Here is an 18,868-nt window from a genome sequence, read left to right on the forward strand (position 1 = left end):
TTGGTCATACTGTAGTCAGCACATACTGTAGTCAGCACATACTGTGGTCATACTGTAATCACCACGTAGTGTAGTCATACTGAAGTCAACACATACTATAGTCAACACATACTATAGTCAATACTTGTTCTCTTCACGAAAATCCTAAGGAACACATTCACTTGAATACACAGGAAGACGGTTTGAAAGCCCTTTTAATTGCTTAGTAGATCTTACAATACATTCCTTTTACCAAAACAGGACATAGGAGGTACATTCCGAGAAGCATCCGCAACCCCACCAATATTGTCACAGTACTTTTCTAAGGTCACTCTCAGAGAGGCCCCCCCCCCACAAAATACACAAAAAAATGTGAGACCAGCAAGCCTAGCACATCAAAGAAAATAACATGAGAGAGGATATGAGTGCTTTGAGAAGTAATATAGCGGAGATACCATCTGTTTTCTATAGCATGCAAGAGGCTTCAGACTAGCCCACGGAAGAGTCAACAGAGAAGGCCCTTTAGCCTGTGCTAAAAACAAACACAAATGGGTTTTTAAGAAACCCTCAATGTTAAATAGGATTGGGTGACATTATAGCGTTCCTCGATCCTTTTGGAAAGGTCCATTCCCCCTTGTTCGCAAAAGATAAGGGATTTTATGACAAAATACATTTAGGGATTGTTTTTGATAAGACAAGCGCCAGTGTCATTTTCTTCTCGAATTTTCCATTTTGAAGGTGGAACTTTGAGTTGAAGGTTGTGTGTAAGGTTGTGTGTAAGGATATATGGGTCAATTTTCTTTTTAATCTCAGGAAAGTGTGTTGTGGGAAAAACATAAGTCATCAAGGAAGGGTGCTGGGAAACTCTCAGACTGCACGGGGCCATCCCTTCTACTAGGTTTTGAAATACACATCTAAACAAATTTTTTGAATACTGTAAAACCACCCACTCAATGGATATTTCTGTTTCAGTCATCCTTGCAAGGTAACTTTTGATTGCTTTAACTGTGCTTCACAACAGTTTAGTCCAATGTCCGAATTACTAAAACTATACATTTTCCATTTTTGTTTAGCCACTTCACTTAGTAGTCCTCACAACCAGTCTCATTTGAAAAGGCAATTAAGCTTCATGCCGTTTCTGTACTTTGTCTTTTCTATCAAGAACATATAGGTCATGGACCCATGCGAACCTCCAAAATATTTAATGGCCTCAGTGATCAACACTGCAAGGGGCCATATTGAATACAGATTTGACTGGTTCAGAAGTAATTTCCCTTTATTTATGGCAGATCCGTCCGGTGGTCTGGTGCAAAGCCATTACACCACTATGTATCTTTTCGAATAATCAATCAATAATTATTTTATTATTTAATAGGATCTTATAGGGTGGAAATGGGTTTTATATAAATCCATTGTTTTTGATGAATGGGTACACTTGTAAAGTTTGATGGGAAAAGAAAGTGGGCAGCCCCATGCAGACTATACTGTGCAATACTGAATACTTTTTTACAGCCAGGCTGTAAATATGACATTTGTGTCAATTGGAGTGCAGTGTAACAGGAAGGGGACTCATAAATTCAGAGACATTTAATTAACCCCTTGCATTCAGCGCTTAGGCACTTTCTAGGTCTAGGAGGTGACCTGTGAGTGGTGGGTGGTAAGGGACCTGGCGGGAGTGGCCAGCCAGGCAGCACCCAAGTCTCATTCGAAATGAGTTATTAACAGAATTTTTTGAAAAGATGGAAAAATTGTAGCCCAGCTATTTAGTGTCATAAAGCCCCGGCCGAGGCGACACGGGGCCCCCTAGGGACAAAAGGCAATACCATTACAATCAAATCTGAGATGGAAGAGGGATAGAGCTGTCCACTCTGAATTTTTATATTGTCAAAGAGCTAGGAGGAAATAATGCCATCCTAGAGTGAATTAACCTCCTGTGTGGATGGAGAGAGAGGCCCAGGTTGGCTTGGGCGGCTGGGAAAGAAAGGGAGGAGGGATGGGGGAGGGTGGAGAGATGCAGTAAGGGAGGGAGGGAGGGAGGGAGGGAGGGAGGGAGGGAGGGAGGGAGGGAGGGAGGGAGGGAGGGAGGGAGGGAGGAGGGATGGAGAGAGGGCAGAGGGATACAGTATAGCTTGGGGTGAGGAGAGGTAAGGGAAAGAGGGAATCATTCCGTAAGCTGTAAAGCCCTTGAGGAGTGTCAACATCAAACACAGGACAGGATTGGTCCTTCTTGGTCAGACAAGGGATATGTCAAAGTTTTACCTCTCTGGTATTGCTTCTGTAATTGAATCTTCTGTAATTGAATCTAAAAAACAGCAAAAGGTTAATTTAGTAGGAAAGGATAAAATCATTAAATTCATGTTCTATCTGGCCTTCTTGTCAATTATGTCCAGTGAGCTCATAATTCACCATTTGTTGAATTGCAAAAAACAAATCAAGAAGTAAACATACAACAAGAATGGAATGAATAATATAAATAGGCATCTTTTCACTCAGCCCCCTTCTAAGGCAGTCTGGTTGGACAGGTTCTTCTGTTTGCAGATTTAATTACAGCATTTGTTTCCAGACACGAAAGATGACCATTGTGTGCACAAAATAATGAAATAAGAAGTTATGGATCCTCTGGCACTGGACAAGGTAGGACCAAACTTATCAATAGTCAAGACTATAATGTTTGACGTGAACAAAAATAAAACATGTTTTTTCTGTTTTGCACGGACTGATTAGACTACGAATGTAGTTTCTCTATGCCTCTGCATTTCACTTCTCACCTGCTCTGGTGTATTTTTATTTTTTTATTTAAGCCGTATTTTACCAGGTAAATTGCTGAGAACACCTTATTTATAGCGACAACTTTGGAAATAGTTACCCTCCACCAATGGGAAACGAGGTCATAGTTCGAGGCGAGTCAGAGTTTAAGTTGTTGGCTGTTGCCAGGAGACAACAGTACGCACGTGAGCTACAGGTCTTTTCGCCTAAAAATGACTAAAATGTTAATAATATAGCCGCACATTAGCATTATGAAATGGACCTGCCACGTTTGGAAACATGCTAATGATCCGACTCGATTGAACAACGGCACCATACATATTTCAAACCCGGAAGTGTTGTTCAGCTAGCTAGCATGCTAGCTTGTAGCAGCTAGCCAGGTAGATATATTTTTCAGAAAAAGCAACTTTCTAAGCATGCAAAGAAGTTAGCTCATTTTTATTTTGAATTGCGAAATAACAGCACTGCTGGTAATAAGGCAGGTCAGAATGTACGTCATTGTGTTTTGTGGTCGTTTTAGGATTTGCCACACAGCTCACTGCAGTGCTTAGCTAGCTAGCTAAGGACACTAACATTACATGACCAAAGTATGTGGACACCTGCTCGTCGAACATCTCATTCCAAAATAATGGGCATTAATATGGAGTTGATTTCCCCCCCCCCATTGCTGCTATAACAGCCTCTGCTCATCTGGGAAGGTTTTCTACTAGATGTTGGAACATTGCTGAGGGGACTTGCTTCCATTCAGTCACAAGAGCATTAGTGAGATGGGCGATTAGGCCTGGTTCGCAGTCGGCGTTCCAATTCAACCCAAAGGTGTTCGATGGGGTTGAGGTCAGGGCTCTGTGCAGGCCAGTCAAGTTCTTCCACATTGATCTCGACAAACAATTTCTTTGTGGACCTCGCTTTGTTCATGGGGGCATTGTTGTGCTAAAACAGGAAAGGGCCTTCTCCAAACTGTTGCCACAAAGTTGGAAGCACAGAATCATCTAGAATGTCATTGTATACTGTAGTGTTAAGATTTCCCTTCACTGGAACTAAGCGGCCTGGCCCGAACCATGAAAAACAGCCCCAGACCATTACTCCTCTTCCACAACCTTTACAGTTGGCACTATGCATTGGGGCAGGTAGCGTTCTCCTGGCATCCACCAAACCCAGATTTGTCCGTCGGACTGCCAGATGGTGAAGCGTGATTCATCACTCCAGAGAACATGTTTCCACTGCTCCAGAGTCAATGGCGATGAGATTTACACCACTCCAGCCGATGCTTGGCATTGCATGGTGAACTTAGGCTTGTGTGCGGCTGCTCGCCCATGGAAACCCATTTCATGATTCTCCCAACAAACAGCTGACGTTGCTTCCAGAGGCAGTTTTGAACTCGGTAGTGAGTGCTGCAACCGAGGACAGATGTGAGCTTGTGTGACCTACCACTTCGCAACTGAGCCGTTGTTGCTCCTAAACATTTTCACTTTTCAATAACGGTACTTACAGTTGACCAGGGCAGAAATTTGACCAATTGACTTGTTGGAATGGTGGCGTCCTATGACAGTGCCACGTTGAAAGTCACTCATCAGTAAGGCCATTCTACTGCCAATGTTTGTCTATGGAGATTGCTTCTTCTTCTATGAGGTTTAACGGCGGTTGGCATCCAATTTGTTGTATTACCGCCACCTACTAGACTGGAGTACAACTCCCTTATACTTTACTTGAAAAAGAAAAATGTACTAAATAAATACCATACCATCTAACACTATACTCACTAATTTCAAAATTATATGAAATAAATGAACACCCCCCTACTCCACTAATTCCATGTATTTATTCCTACCTCATGCCATCACCCTGAAAAGATGGGACATCACCACTTAACACATCCTGTAACTCTTCTGCTGTCAAGTCTCGCCCACCCAAATACCTTTCTGCAGCTGCCACCATAACCTCAATTTTCTGAGACTTCCGATCCCTGCAGTACAATTAACCATGGCTATAAATGCTAAAAATCACTTTTTAGCATATCCCTCTGTACTGGTACATCTCTACTACTCTCACCACTCCTCCCCTTTAACCCATCTCCTCTACTTTCTTCACTGCCTCAGCATATGGCAACCTCTGCTCTACTCTAACCCTGGAAACCTCAACCTGCCTTTCTCGCACAGGACATTTCTGATCCCCAGCTCCATGGGCACCCCTACAATTAACACATTCCACTACTTTCCCCAGTACTACACTTTTCTTTGTGTCGTGCCCTTCTGCACATTTCTCACACCTTGGAACCTCCTTCCTACACACTGCTGCCACATGCCCATAAGCTTGACACCTGTAACATCTTAATGTATTCGGCACATACGCTCGTACAGGATAACTTATATATCCTAACTTAACTTTGTCAGGCAAAGACTCAACTTCAAAACTCAGAAGAACAGACAATGACTCTTCTGTTTCTCCACTCTAGCCACCCTGTCTGCATCGCATCAAACGACGAGCATCACATACACCGGGAATCTTTCCCCTCAGCTAGTCAACGTTTATATCTACTGCTACCCCAGTTATCACTCCTTTCATTGGTGCCATTTTCTTGAGAATTAACTATTCACTTTTCTTGCACCCATTCATTTGACTTTGAGCTCATTCTTCCTCTGCATAACAGAAACACAAACAATTATCACTAGACCTCCTCTAGTTACCCTCACCGATTCCACATGACCCAACTCTTTTTTTCACCCACCGTGAAACCACAAATGGATCAGAAAAAAGGCAAGAGTCCACTTTCTCCATAAACTTCACTCCTACTGTCACAGACTCTTCTTCATCCTGATCCTCGGTGCATACCTCGGTCTCCGATGACTTTACCGCACCTACCACCTCCGATACTTCACCCTCATTCACTTCCATTTCTCCTCTTGTCTTTAGCTCCCTCTGCTTACACTTTCTACCATTCTTTGACAAACCATCTCCCTTTTTCCCACCATTTTTATCTGACTCAAGATCACCCTCTTCTTCCATCACTCTCTTAGACCTCTTCTCCCTCTCTTTTTCCCTCCATTCCTTCTCCGTTTTCCAAGTACACGTCTCCTTATGATAATACTGCCGCTTCATCCCTGACACCCATTTTGTACTTGCTTTCTCTAGGGACTCCATTTTCCCCTTCCGGAGTTCTGCTCATGTCCCCAATAACGTGCCTACAACAACACAACTGGGCCTTCCGACCTTCCAATACAATTCATACCAGTCCGCTTCCTCATCTGACTCCAGCCCCACTCTGTCTCATATCATTGTCCTTTGGAGATTGCATAGCTGTGTGGTTGATTTTATACACCTGTCAGCAACGGGTGTGGCTGAAATAGCCGAATTCACTCATTTGAAGGGGTGTCCACATACTTTTGGTGATGTATTGTAGCTAGTTTACTAGCTTATTAGCTAGCAATTAATCATTGGCGTACTCAATCATATAGCTAGCTAGCTGGCTTAGTAGTGCTGCACATCTGGAATAGTCAAATCCAGAGACTCCCACATAAATCAGATCAATGATAATTGCACTGTTGCTGTCCTTGATTGTTACAGGTAAGTTCTCTAGCTAGCTAGCTATGCCAGTTCTGAATTGGCCAATGTGTGTCAGTGATTCCTAATACGGTGTTCCCTACTATCTAAGCATGCGAGTACACAGACAACTTCTTCATCTTCCCACACTCAATTTAAACCATAACATTTAAATTAATAGCCTGGTGATTATTTGCTGAAATGTGTGCTGTTGCCCAGCTATTAAAAGGGACAGGCAGCTATTTGAGACTGTGTTTAATTTAAGTTTTACGGTAGTCTGACAGTCGCATCTTTCGCAACATAAGTAATGAAACTACCTTGTTCCTGTCTTTGATCTCCAGCCCCCAGACACCATGAGTGACAAATTCGGCCCGATGAACTACAACAACGCCCGGAAGCATCTGTCTATCTCCATTCCGTCGTCCAGTGAGGTCACGATGTCTCCGCACATCAAGTCTGTGGAGGAGCTGAGAGTGCTGGGCATCAACCTGAGCAGCTTCAACACAGCTACCCAGTTCGGCATCTGCATTGCGGGCATCTTCCTCTTTCACCTCCTCTATGGGTACTTACAGGTAAGCTGAGGTGTATTCACTAGGAACCAAGCAGAAGCAAACGGCGAGGGACCAGGGACCTACCTGAAACTCTAGTTTTCGTTGAAAACATTTTCCGTTGAGATTGTTTTTGCAACAGTGTGCACGAGTGATTACACCCCAGCCTGACCCTGACTAATTTGTTTGTGGCGGGTGTCCGCTAAGCTATGAGCCAGAGGCTCTGTTCCAATATCCACACTTTTTTGAAGAAATGTGTTTTAGGTAGTGGTATATTGCAAGAGCATGATGACTTTGCCACATTCTTCACTCTAGCCTGAATGGTCACGTGTACTCTTAATCTCAACCTGGTACAGTCATAAGAATATGGGTTTAGCTTCTAGGTTCCTTCCTTCTAGGGAGTTTCGTGGAAACTGTCCTCTCGCTTCTGCTGTGCTTGTTCCCCGGTGGAGGCCGGGTGTCTGTAAAGCCCTTAGTTACAGCTGCTCATGTAAAAAGGCTTTATAAAAATATATTTGATTAATCGATCGATTCACCTGTACGATTGGTTGTTGCCACATGCAAAGTAGGGAAACTTTATCGCCAAGCTTCTCTAAGGATTCTATGAAAATACACAGGAAAAGTAGTGATTTACCTCACAGTAGGCCTGAAAAGAGACTAGCACAATTTGTTTGTCTGTTTTTTCAGGAGCTAATATTTTCCATGGAGGGTTTCAAGCCCTTTGGATGGTACCTCACCCTTGTACAGTTTGGGTTCTACTCCCTGTTTGGACTGGTGGAATTGCAGCTCACACAGGACAAACGGAGAAGGTAAACAAGGAAATGCAAGAGAATTGAGTTCCATTAAGCCTCTGCGCTTCAGCAAACAAAAGTAGGACGGTGTTCACCAACAAAGACGGGAATCCAAAAGTAGGACTTTCCCCGAGAATAACGTCCATAAACAGACTAGCCTATTTCATGGTTAATGGCGTTTGAGCACTATAAAACAGATTTACTTAATCACTTAATCATAGAATGATGATCAGTCTCTATCCCGTTAACTATACATATTATGTTAATTAGCTATGTGCCTTGTAACGCCAAAGAATATGACCTGTGATCGCTCACAAGACCTCTCTATATCAACAACACTTAATTTTGTATTGCTAGAAAACCTTTTGTTTTTGTTGTTGTCATCCCATAAGGCTAATTGCTCCTTTTCTCTTTGCAGAATACCAGGGAAGACGTACATGATCATAGCATTTCTAACGGTGGGGACCATGGGCCTATCAAACACCTCACTGGGTTACTTGAATTATCCTACACAGGTCATCTTCAAGTGCTGCAAACTCATTCCTGTCATGATAGGAGGGATATTCATTCAAGGTAAGTGGATCTCTGTTTGTATGAGAGTACATATTCACAAAGAGTCTCAGAATAGGAGTGTTGATATAGGACCAGTTTAGCCTTTTAGATCATAATGAATAAGATGATGTGGACGGGGGGGGATCTAATCCTAGACTAGCACTCCTACACTGAGAGGCTTTATGAATACGGGCCCTGACTTTGACATGAAGATGCTGCCTGGAAATATTTGTCCTTTTGCTTGACTGTGATAATGAACTTAACTCTAGAGGAAAAAACAGAAGAGGCATAATGGTCAATCATAAAATATGCACTGTCTAGAAACCTATACGTCTTACCTCACACTATCTAGAAACCTATACGTCTTACCTCACACTATCTAGAAACCTATACGTCTTACCTCACACTGTCTAGAAACCTATACGTCTTACCTCACACTATCTAGAAACCTATACGTCTTACCTCACACTGTCTAGAAACCTATACGTCTTACCTCACACTATCTAGAAACCTATACGTCTTACCTCACACTGTCTAGAAACCTATACGTCTTACCTCACACTATCTAGAAACCTATACGTCTTACCTCACACTGTCTAGAAACCTATACGTCTTACCTCACACTGTCTAGAAACCTATACGTCTTACCTCACACTGTCTAGAAACCTATACGTGTCTTACCTCACACTGTCTATAAAGCTATACGTGTCTTACCTCACACTGTCTAGAAACCTATACGTCTTACCTCACACTGTCTAGAAAGCTATACGTCTTACCTCACACTCTCTAGAAACCTATACGTCTTACCTCACACTGTCTAGAAACCTATACGTCTTACCTCACACTGTCTAGAAACCTATACGTCTTACCTCACACTATCTATAAAGCTATACGTGTCTTACCTCACACTGTCTAGAAACCTATACGTCTTACCTCACACTATCTATAAAGCTATACGTGTCTTACCTCACACTGTCTAGAAACCTATACGTCTTACCTCACACTATCTATAAAGCTATACGTGTCTTACCTCACACTGTCTAGAAACCTATACGTCTTACCTCACACTATCTATAAAGCTATACGTGTCTTACCTCACACTATCTATAAAGCTATACGTGTCTTACCTCACACTATCTATAAAGCTATACGTGTCTTACCTCACACTATCTATAAAGCTATACGCGTCTTACCTCACACTGTCTAGAAACCTATACGCGTCTTACCTCACACTGTCTATAAAGCTATACGCGTCTTACCTCACACTGTCTATAAAGCTATACGCGTCTTACCTCACACTGTCTATAAAGCTATACGGGTCTTACCTCACACTGTCTATAAAGCTATACGTGTCTTACCTCACACTGTCTATAAAGCTATACGCGTCTTACCTCACACTGTCTAGAAACCTATACGCGTCTTACCTCACACTAGTTACGCCCTCACCTCCAAGCAATGACCACTGTTCAACTTTTATTTTGGAGTTCCATCCGTACTTTTTTGGGGGGTTGTTTGTGAGTGTGGAGTTTGAGGAGGCCTAGTTCTTGGTATTCTGCCTTTCATCTCCAAGACACTGTCTTCATAAAGGTTCCACGTCCTAGCGATCAGAGGCTTGTTTTTTTGCTTTCCTTTCTCTCCCTCCCTGCATTGGCGATGCGGTCCACGGGTCCCCCAGGGGGGCTAGTTGGAAGCTCTACTGCATTCGCACAGGATGCGAACGAGATCTGATGTGAACCCTTCAAAGGGGAGCACAGGGGGAATCAAAGCACGCCAGACCAACCTGCTGCGTCACCTTGTCACCCCCAAGGCATCTATCGGCCTGTTTGGGAAGACTTCAGTCTCCTCTTCCTTCCTTTTTTCATGTGTTCAACACAAACCAACCTCAACCCTCTCTCTTCTCCTGTTTGGATTTGATTGAGTTGAAAGGTTTTTATATATAATTTTGCATGGCTGAACTTGTTCAAAGGGCCACGTGCACCTACCAACCTTTCACATTCAGATTGAGTGTTTAATAGTCACATGTACAGGGTTGCAGGGGAGATTGTAGGGTACAGTGTTTAATAGTCACATGTACAGGGTTGCAGGGGAGATTGTAGGGTACAGTGTTTAATAGTCACATGTACAGGGTTGCAGGGGAGATTGTAGGGTACAGTGTTTAATAGTTACATGTACAGGGTTGCAGGGGAGATTGTAGGGTACAGTGTTTAATAGTTACATGTACAGGGTTGCAGGGGAGATTGTAGGGTACAGTGTTTAATAGTTACATGTACAGGGTTGCAGGGGAGATTGTAGGGTACAGTGTTTAATAGTTACATGTACAGGGTTGCAGGTGTGATTGCAGGGTACAGTGGAAATCTTAGGCACTGAGCTCCAACATGCAGGACTAAGGGAAATGAAATCATGAAAATGGTAATAAAAACAACAACAAAGGAAATAGCTCTATATACATAATTACAGTTGAAATCGGAAGTTTACATACACTTAGGTTGGAGTCATTAAAACTCATTTTTCAACCATTCCACAAGTTTCTTGTTATCAAACTATGGTTTTGGCAAGTCCTTTAGGACATCTACTTGTGCATGACACAAATAATTCTTCCAACAATTGTTTACAGACAGATTATTTAACTTATAATTCACTGTATCACAATTCCAGTGGGTCAGAAGTTTACATACACTAAGTTGACTGTGCATTTAAACACCTTGGAAAATTCCAGAAAATGATGTCATGGCTTTAGAAACTTCTGATAGGCTAATTGACATCATTTGAGTCAATTGGAGGTGTACCTGTGGATGTATTTCAAGGCCTACCTTCAAACTCAGTGCTTCTTTGCTTGACATCATGGGAAAATCAAAAGAAATTAGCCAAGACCTCAGAAAAAAATGTTGTAGACCTCCACAAGTCTGGTTCATCCTTGGGTGCAATTTCCAAATGCCTGAAGGTACCACCTTCATCTGTACAAACAATAGTATACAAGTATAAACACCATGGGACCACGCAGTCGTCATACTGCTCAGGAAGGAGCCGCGTTCTGTCTCCTAGAGATGAACGTACTTTGGTGCGGAAAGTAAAAATCAATCGCAGAACAACAGCAAAGGACCTTGTGAAGATGCTGGAAGAAACAGGTACAAAAGTATCTATATCCACAGTTAAACGAGTCCTATATCGACATAACCTGAAAGGCCGCTCAGCAAGGAAGAAGCCACTGCTCCAAAACCGCCATAAAAAAGCCAGACTACGGTTTGCAACTGCACATGGGGACAAAGATCGTACTTTTTGGAGAAATGTCCTCTGGTCTGATGAAGCAAAAATATAACTTTTTGGCCATAATGACCATCGTTATGTTTGGAGGAAAAACGGGGAAGCTTGCAAGCCGAATTACACCATCCTAACCTTGAAGCACGGGGGTGGCAGCATCATGTTGTGGGGGTGCTTTGCTGCAGGAGGGACTGGTGCACTTCACAAAATAGATGGCATCATGAGGTAGGAAAATTATGTGGATATATTGAAGCAACAACTCAAGACATCAGTCAGGAAGTTAAAGCTTGGTTGCAAATGAGTCTTCCAAATGGACAATGACCCAAAGCATACTTCTAAAGTTGTGGCAAAATGGCTTAAGGACAACGAAGTCAAGGTATTGGAGTGGCCATCAAAGCCCTGACCTCAATCCTATAGAAAATTTGTGGGCAGAACTGAAAAAGTGTGTGCGAGCAAGGAGGTCTACAAACCTGACTCAGTTACACCAGCTCTGTCAGGAGGAATGGGCCAAAATTCACCCAACTTATTGTGGGAAGCTTGTGGAAGGCTACCCGAAACGTCTGACTCAAGTTAAACAATTTAAAGGCAATGCTACGAAATACTAATTGAGTGTATGTAAACTTCTGACCCATGAAAGAAATTAAAGCTGAAATAAATAATTCTCTCTGCTATTATTCTGACATTTCACATTCTTAAAATAAAGTGGTGGTCCTAACTGACCTAAGACAGGGAATTTTTACTTGGATTAAATGTCAGGAATTGTGAAAAACTGAGTTTAAATGTATTTGGCTAAGGTGTATGTAAACTTCCGACTTCAACAGCCAGTGTGACGTGGGCCTCTCTCAACTCACTCTGATATGAGGCATAGTGACGACTTGTCTGCCAAGTGCTCCTCTCCTATCCGCCACTCAGAATTGCATCTATCTAGCCAGCGCAGTTACGTTTTCCACTTGACCCATGTGGAGGGGTGAGAAGACACAGGCTCCGTCTGTCTCCACCTGTTCTGTTGTTTCCCGTCTTGTCACAAAGGGAAATGCCCTCCGAAATTTCAAAAGTTTAGTTCACCTTTCGTTTCAAAGGTTTTCGTGATTGGATGTCAGTCATGACAGATGTTGGATCAGTTGGAATCATTACACTTAGTGTATTCAATGTTCTATCCAAGTGGAACGTGTCAGTCGAGTAGTCTCCCTGAATTCTAAGTCAGCTGCTCTGGAGAAATTCCCTTGACTCTGTATCCTAACGCCTCTCTGTTTTCTAGGGAAACGGTACAATCTGGCTGATGTATTGGCTGCTCTCTGTATGAGCCTGGGACTCATCTGGTTCACTCTAGCTGACAGTAAAGTCGCACCCAACTTCAATGCAACAGGTAACACGTGAATCTGAATCTGTTTTTTATCTATTGGTAAATCGGCGGAGTGGTTACGACACTGTTTAGCTATGGATCAATCATTTTACCATTCAAATAAGTTTAAGACAAGAACGTGTATCAAAGTAATCAGAATGCTGACATTTATGAGCATGGGCCAAATTAAGCCTAGTACTTGTTACCTGGGCTGGGACTGAAGTACTTTTAAATGTGGAGTTTGAACTCCCTAAAGATAAGTGCTGTTATTGGTTACAGTGGTTAACGTGGTTTGTCTGGAGTTTTAGGTGTCCTCCTCATCTCTTTGGCTCTGTGCGCTGACGCTGCCATTGGGAACGTGCAGGAGAAAGCCATGAAGCTCCACAATGGTTCCAGCTCTGAAATGGTACTGGTATTTTAGTATTTTATTAGGCTCCCCATTAGTTGTTTGCGAAAGCAGGAGCTACTCTTCCTGGGGTCCACACAAAACCAGAAACATGACATAATACAGAACATTAATAGACAGGAACAGCTCAAGGACAAAACAAAAAAAATTTAAAAGCACACGTAGCCTACGTATCAATACATACACATAAACTATCTAGGTCAAATAGGAGAGAGGCGTTGTGCCGTGAGGTACTGAGGACCTGCCTTAAAACCAAGCTGGTATATTTATATTGCAAACCCAATTGAATAAACTGTCCTGAATCACCTGAGAAATGTGTCAGACTTATGTGAGGCATTTGCTTGTGTTAAAGGTTTTATATTCCTATTCCATCGGTTTTGGGTACATATTGACAGGCCTGTTTGGTGTGGGTGGATTGGGACCAGCAGTGGCCTTTTGCTCTCAGGTTAGTAAAACCCTCTCTGTCATGTTTCATTATAATAGTTGAAGCATGCACCGTTTTGTAGTTGTCATTTGTTTGATGACCTCTGTGGATAACGTATGAATTTGGTAAAAGATGTTGATGTGACAATCTATTGAATTATTCTTTTTATTCTTTTCAGCATCCTGTGATGACATACGGTTATGCATTCTTCTTCTCTCTCACGGGATACTTTGGCATTTCATTTGTGCTGGCCTTGATCAAACTCTTCGGAGCCCTGGTCACAGTCACGGGTGAGAAGACCATTCAGGTCTGGGCAAATGCTTTGCTTGCGGAACCGCACAAAATTACTCTTACTCTCTTTTTATGTCTCAAAGTGTTCAATTGAACAGTTCCCATTGTTTCCTATGACTAGTCCATATTTTAATTCAGAATGTTGTGAATTTTTGGACCAATGGAACCTTGAGTTAAAACTCCCCTAAGTAAGCCTATGGCTCCACAGAAAGTCCCCTACTATATGACTTGTGATATCCTTACTAACCCTCCAACTCTACCTCTAAATTATAAAAGCATAAGCTTTTGACATTTCGCAGTGGTAAAAAAGCCACATCAGATTACTGAAATGAAGCTAGATTAGAGTGATCGGAATCTTATTTAAAAGTTCTGGAAACTTCCAGATTAATTTTGACATTAACTGCAAGACAGATGTCAAAGTAATCTCATCCCCAAAGTTAAAGAAATGTCTATTTCCTGGATGTCCATTGGATGTGACAGACTTAGATTCAAGGTTGTGTGGTATTATTTTTCTCACTTTTCTGTTTTCTGTTCATTTCAGTGACGACCGGACGTAAGGCGATGACGATTATCCTATCCTTTATGTTCTTCTCAAAGCCTTTTACTTTTCAGTAAGTCATTTCATCATCAGTCTCTTCTAAACTCAGCAACAAAAAAAACGTCCCTTTTTCAGGACCCTGTCTTTCAATGATAATTCGTAAAAATCTAAATAACTTCACAGATCTTCATTGTAAAGGGTTTAAATACTGTTTCCCATGCTTGTTCAATGAACCATAAACAATTAATAAACATGCACCTGTGGAACGGTCGTTAAGACACTAACAGCTTATAAACGGTAGGCAATTAAGGTCACAGTTATGAAAACTTAAGACACTAAAGACTTAGGACACTAAAGTGGCCTTTCTACTGACTCTGAAAAACACCTAAAGAAAGATGTCCAGGGTCCCTGCTCATCTGCGTGAACGTGCCTTAGGCATGCTGCAAGGAGGCATGAGGACTGCAGATGTGGCCAGGGCAATAAATTGCAATGTCCGTACTGTGAGACGCCTAAGCAGCGCTACAGGGAGACAGGACGGACAGCTGATTTTCCTCGCAGTGGCAGACCACGTGTAACAACACCTGCACAAGATCGGTACATCCGAACATCACACCTGCGGGACAGGTACAGGATGGCAACGACAACTGCCCGAGTTACACCAGGAACGTACAATCCCTCCATCAGTGCTCAGACTGTCTGCAATAGGCTGAGAGAGGCTGGACTGAGGGCTTGTAGGCCTGTTGTAAAGCAGGTCCTCACCAGACATCACCGGCAACAACGTTGCCTATGGGCACAAACCCACCGTTGCTGGACCAGACAGGACTGGCAAAAAGTGCTCTTCACTGACGAGTCGTGGTTTTGCCTCACCAGTGGTGATGGTCGGATTCACGTTTATCGTCGAAGGAATGAGCGTTACACCGAGGCCTGTGCTCTGGAGCGGGATCAATTTGGAGGTGGAGGGTCGGTCATGGTCTGGGGCGGTGTGTCGCAGTATCATCGGACTGAGCTTGTTGTCATTGCAGGCAATCTCAATGCTGTGTGTTACAGGGAAGACATCCTCCTCCCTCATGTGGTACCCTTCCTGCAGGCTCAACCTGACATGACCCTCCAGCATGACAATGCCAACAGCCACACTGCTCGTTCTGTGCGTGATTTCCTGCAAGACAGGAATGTCAGTGTTCTGCCATGGCCAGCGAAGAGCCCGGATCTCAATCCCATTGAGCACGTCTGGGACCTGTTGGATCGGAGGGTGAGGGCTAGGGCCATTCCCCCCAGAAATGTCCAGGAACTTGTAGGTGCCTTGGTGGAAGAGTGGGGTAACATCTCACAGCAAGAACTGTCAAATCTGGTGCAGTCCATGAGGAGGAGATGCACTGCAGTACTTAATGCAGCTGGTGGCCACACCAGATACTGACTGTTACTTTTGATTTTGTTCAGGGACACATTATTCCATTTCTGTTAGTCTGTGGAACTTGTTCAGTTTATGTCTCAGTTGTTGAATCTTGTTATGTTCATACAAATATTTACACATGTTAAGTTTGCTGAAAATAAACGCAGTTGACAGTGAGAGGACGTTTCTTTTTTTGCTGAGTTTATTTTACTTTAGTTCAATTTAGGCTGCTTTCAAGGCTCTGAAAACATTGTAACACACCTCTCCGTTCCATTTCCTCTCAGGTACATATGGAGTGGCCTTTTAGTTCTGTTGGGCATTTTCCTGAATGTTTACAGCAAAAACAAAGACAAGATGAAGCTGCCATCTTTGGCTGACCTCAGGAATATGGTTCTAACAGGGAAGAAAGTCAGGCTGCTATCACAGAACGTGTAGTAAGAGGGACCTGTCGGGATAAACAGACGTTTTCTAACGTTCCTATCTAACATGGACCTCATAGCGGGTGGCCTCCTAATGCATTTGAAGGCCATAGAGCCCCACCCATAAACATTCCCAGGAGGAGAACATGGATACAGTGCACCTACGAGACTCTGAAATGGAAGCTGGCCTCTTAGCTAACCTTAATAGCACAGTTTTGCACTGTAAGTGACTATGACTTTAGGCTGTGCAAGGCGAAGGGGGACGAGACGGTTGAAAGATAAGCTATAGACTTTTATGGAACTGATCATGTCCCGAAATTGAATGTTTATTTTCACCTGCATGTGCCAGAAGACAAAAAAAAAAAGGTTTTACTCAATCATTGTCTATGAAATGTCTTATGGTTTATTTGTCATTTATATCCAATTGTACAAAATAGCGCTCAGCGGCACAGTGAAATCTTGTCATGCTCCATATTTGCGAACATTTATTTTGGTGAAAGGTTAGCTCTTTTTACATTAAAAACAAACTGGGAAGTTTATCCCAAATGTTTTTTTTCATGTGTTTTCATTTATTACTGTGTCAGTAGCTAGCTTGCCAGCCATCTCTTATCCATTGGCTGCAGAGGAGGGAGTTGAACAGCTGCCAAGGAGCTTCTCAGATGTTTACCCATCAGATGGCCCCGGGCTTGTTTTATTAGTCATCCTGGAATAAAATGGCACTAGAATTGAAAACAAACATTGTTCACAGGGTTTGGCGTTAGACCTAATTTGGATGAGTGGAACATCACGTGTGTGTTGGTGTGTCAGGGTGACATTCGGGAGAATGTTAGATTGTCTCCTCTAGGAAATAATGATACAATCAGCACCTGGATTTATATTCAGGCTTGGGGTGGATGGTGATTACTTATCATTTTTGGGGGTTGATAATCCCTTGCTACCTTCAGCAAATCATGTGGTGATATTTTAGATCCAATTGTTTTAATTGACAAACATACATCTTGGTCTCTTCGGTTTCTGCTATCCTCAAAGGGAAAGAGAGAGAAATCTGTGTGTAACCTATGGCGTTAGAATACTTATTGTTTCTACAGATGACAACGCAGTGCACAGGTTGTCATCTGCCAAGAGGTCCAGACCCATCTATCCCCAATTTAGTTCAGCTGGTAGAGTTTTGTCTGTTTTACACCAAAGAGCCTTTGATGTGCTACCACCACTCTGGTGAACAAACAGCTCCACTCTGGGAAAAGACTAGCAGGAAGATTGAGACATTCAACTTGCCCTCCCTAAAGGGTGGACCCTGGTCTACATCTAAAGGGTGGACCCTAGTCTACATCTAAAGGGTGGACCCTAGTCTACATCTAAAGGGTGGACCCTAGTCTACATCTAAAGGGTGGACCCTGGTCTACATCTAAAGGGTGGACCCTAGTCTACATCTAAAGGGTGGACCCTGGTCTACATCTAAAGGGTGGACCCTGGTCTACATCTAAAGGGTGGACCCTAGTCTACATCTAAAGGGTGGACCCTGGTCTACATCTAAAGGGTGGACCCTAGTCTACATCTAAAGGGTGGACCCTGGTCTACATCTAAAGGGTGGACCCTAGTCTACATCTAAAGGGTGGACCCTGGTCTACATCTAAAGGGTGGACCCTGGTCTACATCTAAAGGGTGGACCCTGGTCTACATCTAAAGGGTGGACCCTGGTCTACATCTAAAGGGTGGACCCTAGTCTACATCTAAAGGGTGGACCCTAGTCTACATCTAAAGGGTGGACCCTATTCTAAAGGATTTAACTGACTTGGGTATTATAGGTGCAATCTGTAAGGTTTTGCCAATACATATCGTCCGTCAGCTAATTAAAATTATTTGACGGAAAATGACACTGGTCCTCCGTAGCTTGGTGTGAAATTACAATATTAGCCAGCTCTGTAGAGGGCAGGATACTGCTCTGTTAAAGGTCTAATGGAAGTGGAGATGTTACAAGCTGACATCCAGGCAAGAAAACAACACAGGGCAATTAGTAATTTGGTATTTCATAGAAGCTGTCACCTTCTCAGTGCTGACAAAGTGATAGATCCTCATCAAAGTTCTAGTGTCTCCAGGCTACAGTGGAACCCTCACAGGACTGTTCATTTCGGTTCATCTATGGAGTGGCAAGTGTTGCGCAAATGACAAAAATCGGTTGTAGAGATATTTTGTGGATTCTTTAGAACATTTTGGTGTTTTTAAACGACACCAGACAGAATAAATGTTATTTAATTAATTATTTCCAAAATATTTTTGGGGAGATATTTTTTGATATGATACTGTGGTGACCTCATACGATGTGACAACCATGGACAGATAGGCTATCATTCGATGTTAGGTTGAGAGGTTGGTATTATGACGTTAGGTTGAGAGGTTGGTATTATGACGTTAGGTTGAGAGGTTGGTATTATGATGTTAGGTTGAGAGGTTGGTATTATGACGTTAGGCATTACACCTCTATTGTTAACGGTTGAGATGCAGTAGCCTGTGGTTCCTTCCATGATGCTGAGGGAGAGAGCAGTAGAACTTCTTCCATCCCTCTGAAAGGTCATTAGGGGATAGAAAACCCCTGTTGACCCATGGCTAACTACGCCATTTGTCTTATA

At 42.8% G+C, this 18,868-nt stretch overlaps 1 protein-coding gene across 3 annotated transcripts; it reads left to right on the forward strand.

Annotated features, from left to right (window-relative positions):
* Positions 1–2,861: 2,861 nt before the first annotated feature.
* On the forward strand, positions 2,862–16,789 carry LOC106579632 (adenosine 3'-phospho 5'-phosphosulfate transporter 2). 3 transcript variants are annotated; one of them, XR_006760801.1, is made up of 10 exons: positions 2,862–3,125; positions 6,624–6,854; positions 7,518–7,639; positions 8,040–8,194; positions 12,690–12,797; positions 13,076–13,179; positions 13,532–13,624; positions 13,782–13,910; positions 14,436–14,505; positions 16,107–16,256. XR_006760801.1 is itself a non-coding variant. In XM_014159729.2 (10 exons), the coding sequence occupies exons 2-10, from the start codon at positions 6,636–6,638 to the stop codon at positions 16,255–16,257; spliced, it is 1,134 nt and encodes a 377-aa protein (XP_014015204.1). In that variant the 5' UTR covers positions 2,862–3,125; positions 6,624–6,635; the 3' UTR covers positions 16,258–16,789. The 3 variants fall into 3 exon arrangements, 2 of the variants coding, with proteins under 2 accessions (XP_014015204.1, XP_014015205.1); XM_014159729.2 differs by having other exon boundaries at positions 13,782–13,893; positions 16,107–16,789; XM_014159730.2 differs by having other exon boundaries at positions 13,082–13,179; positions 13,782–13,893; positions 16,107–16,789.
* The last annotated feature ends 2,079 nt before the right edge of the window (positions 16,790–18,868 follow it).

This window comes from Salmo salar, chromosome ssa19, assembly GCF_905237065.1.
Source record: "Salmo salar chromosome ssa19, Ssal_v3.1, whole genome shotgun sequence".
Classification (NCBI taxonomy): domain Eukaryota; kingdom Metazoa; phylum Chordata; class Actinopteri; order Salmoniformes; family Salmonidae; genus Salmo; species Salmo salar.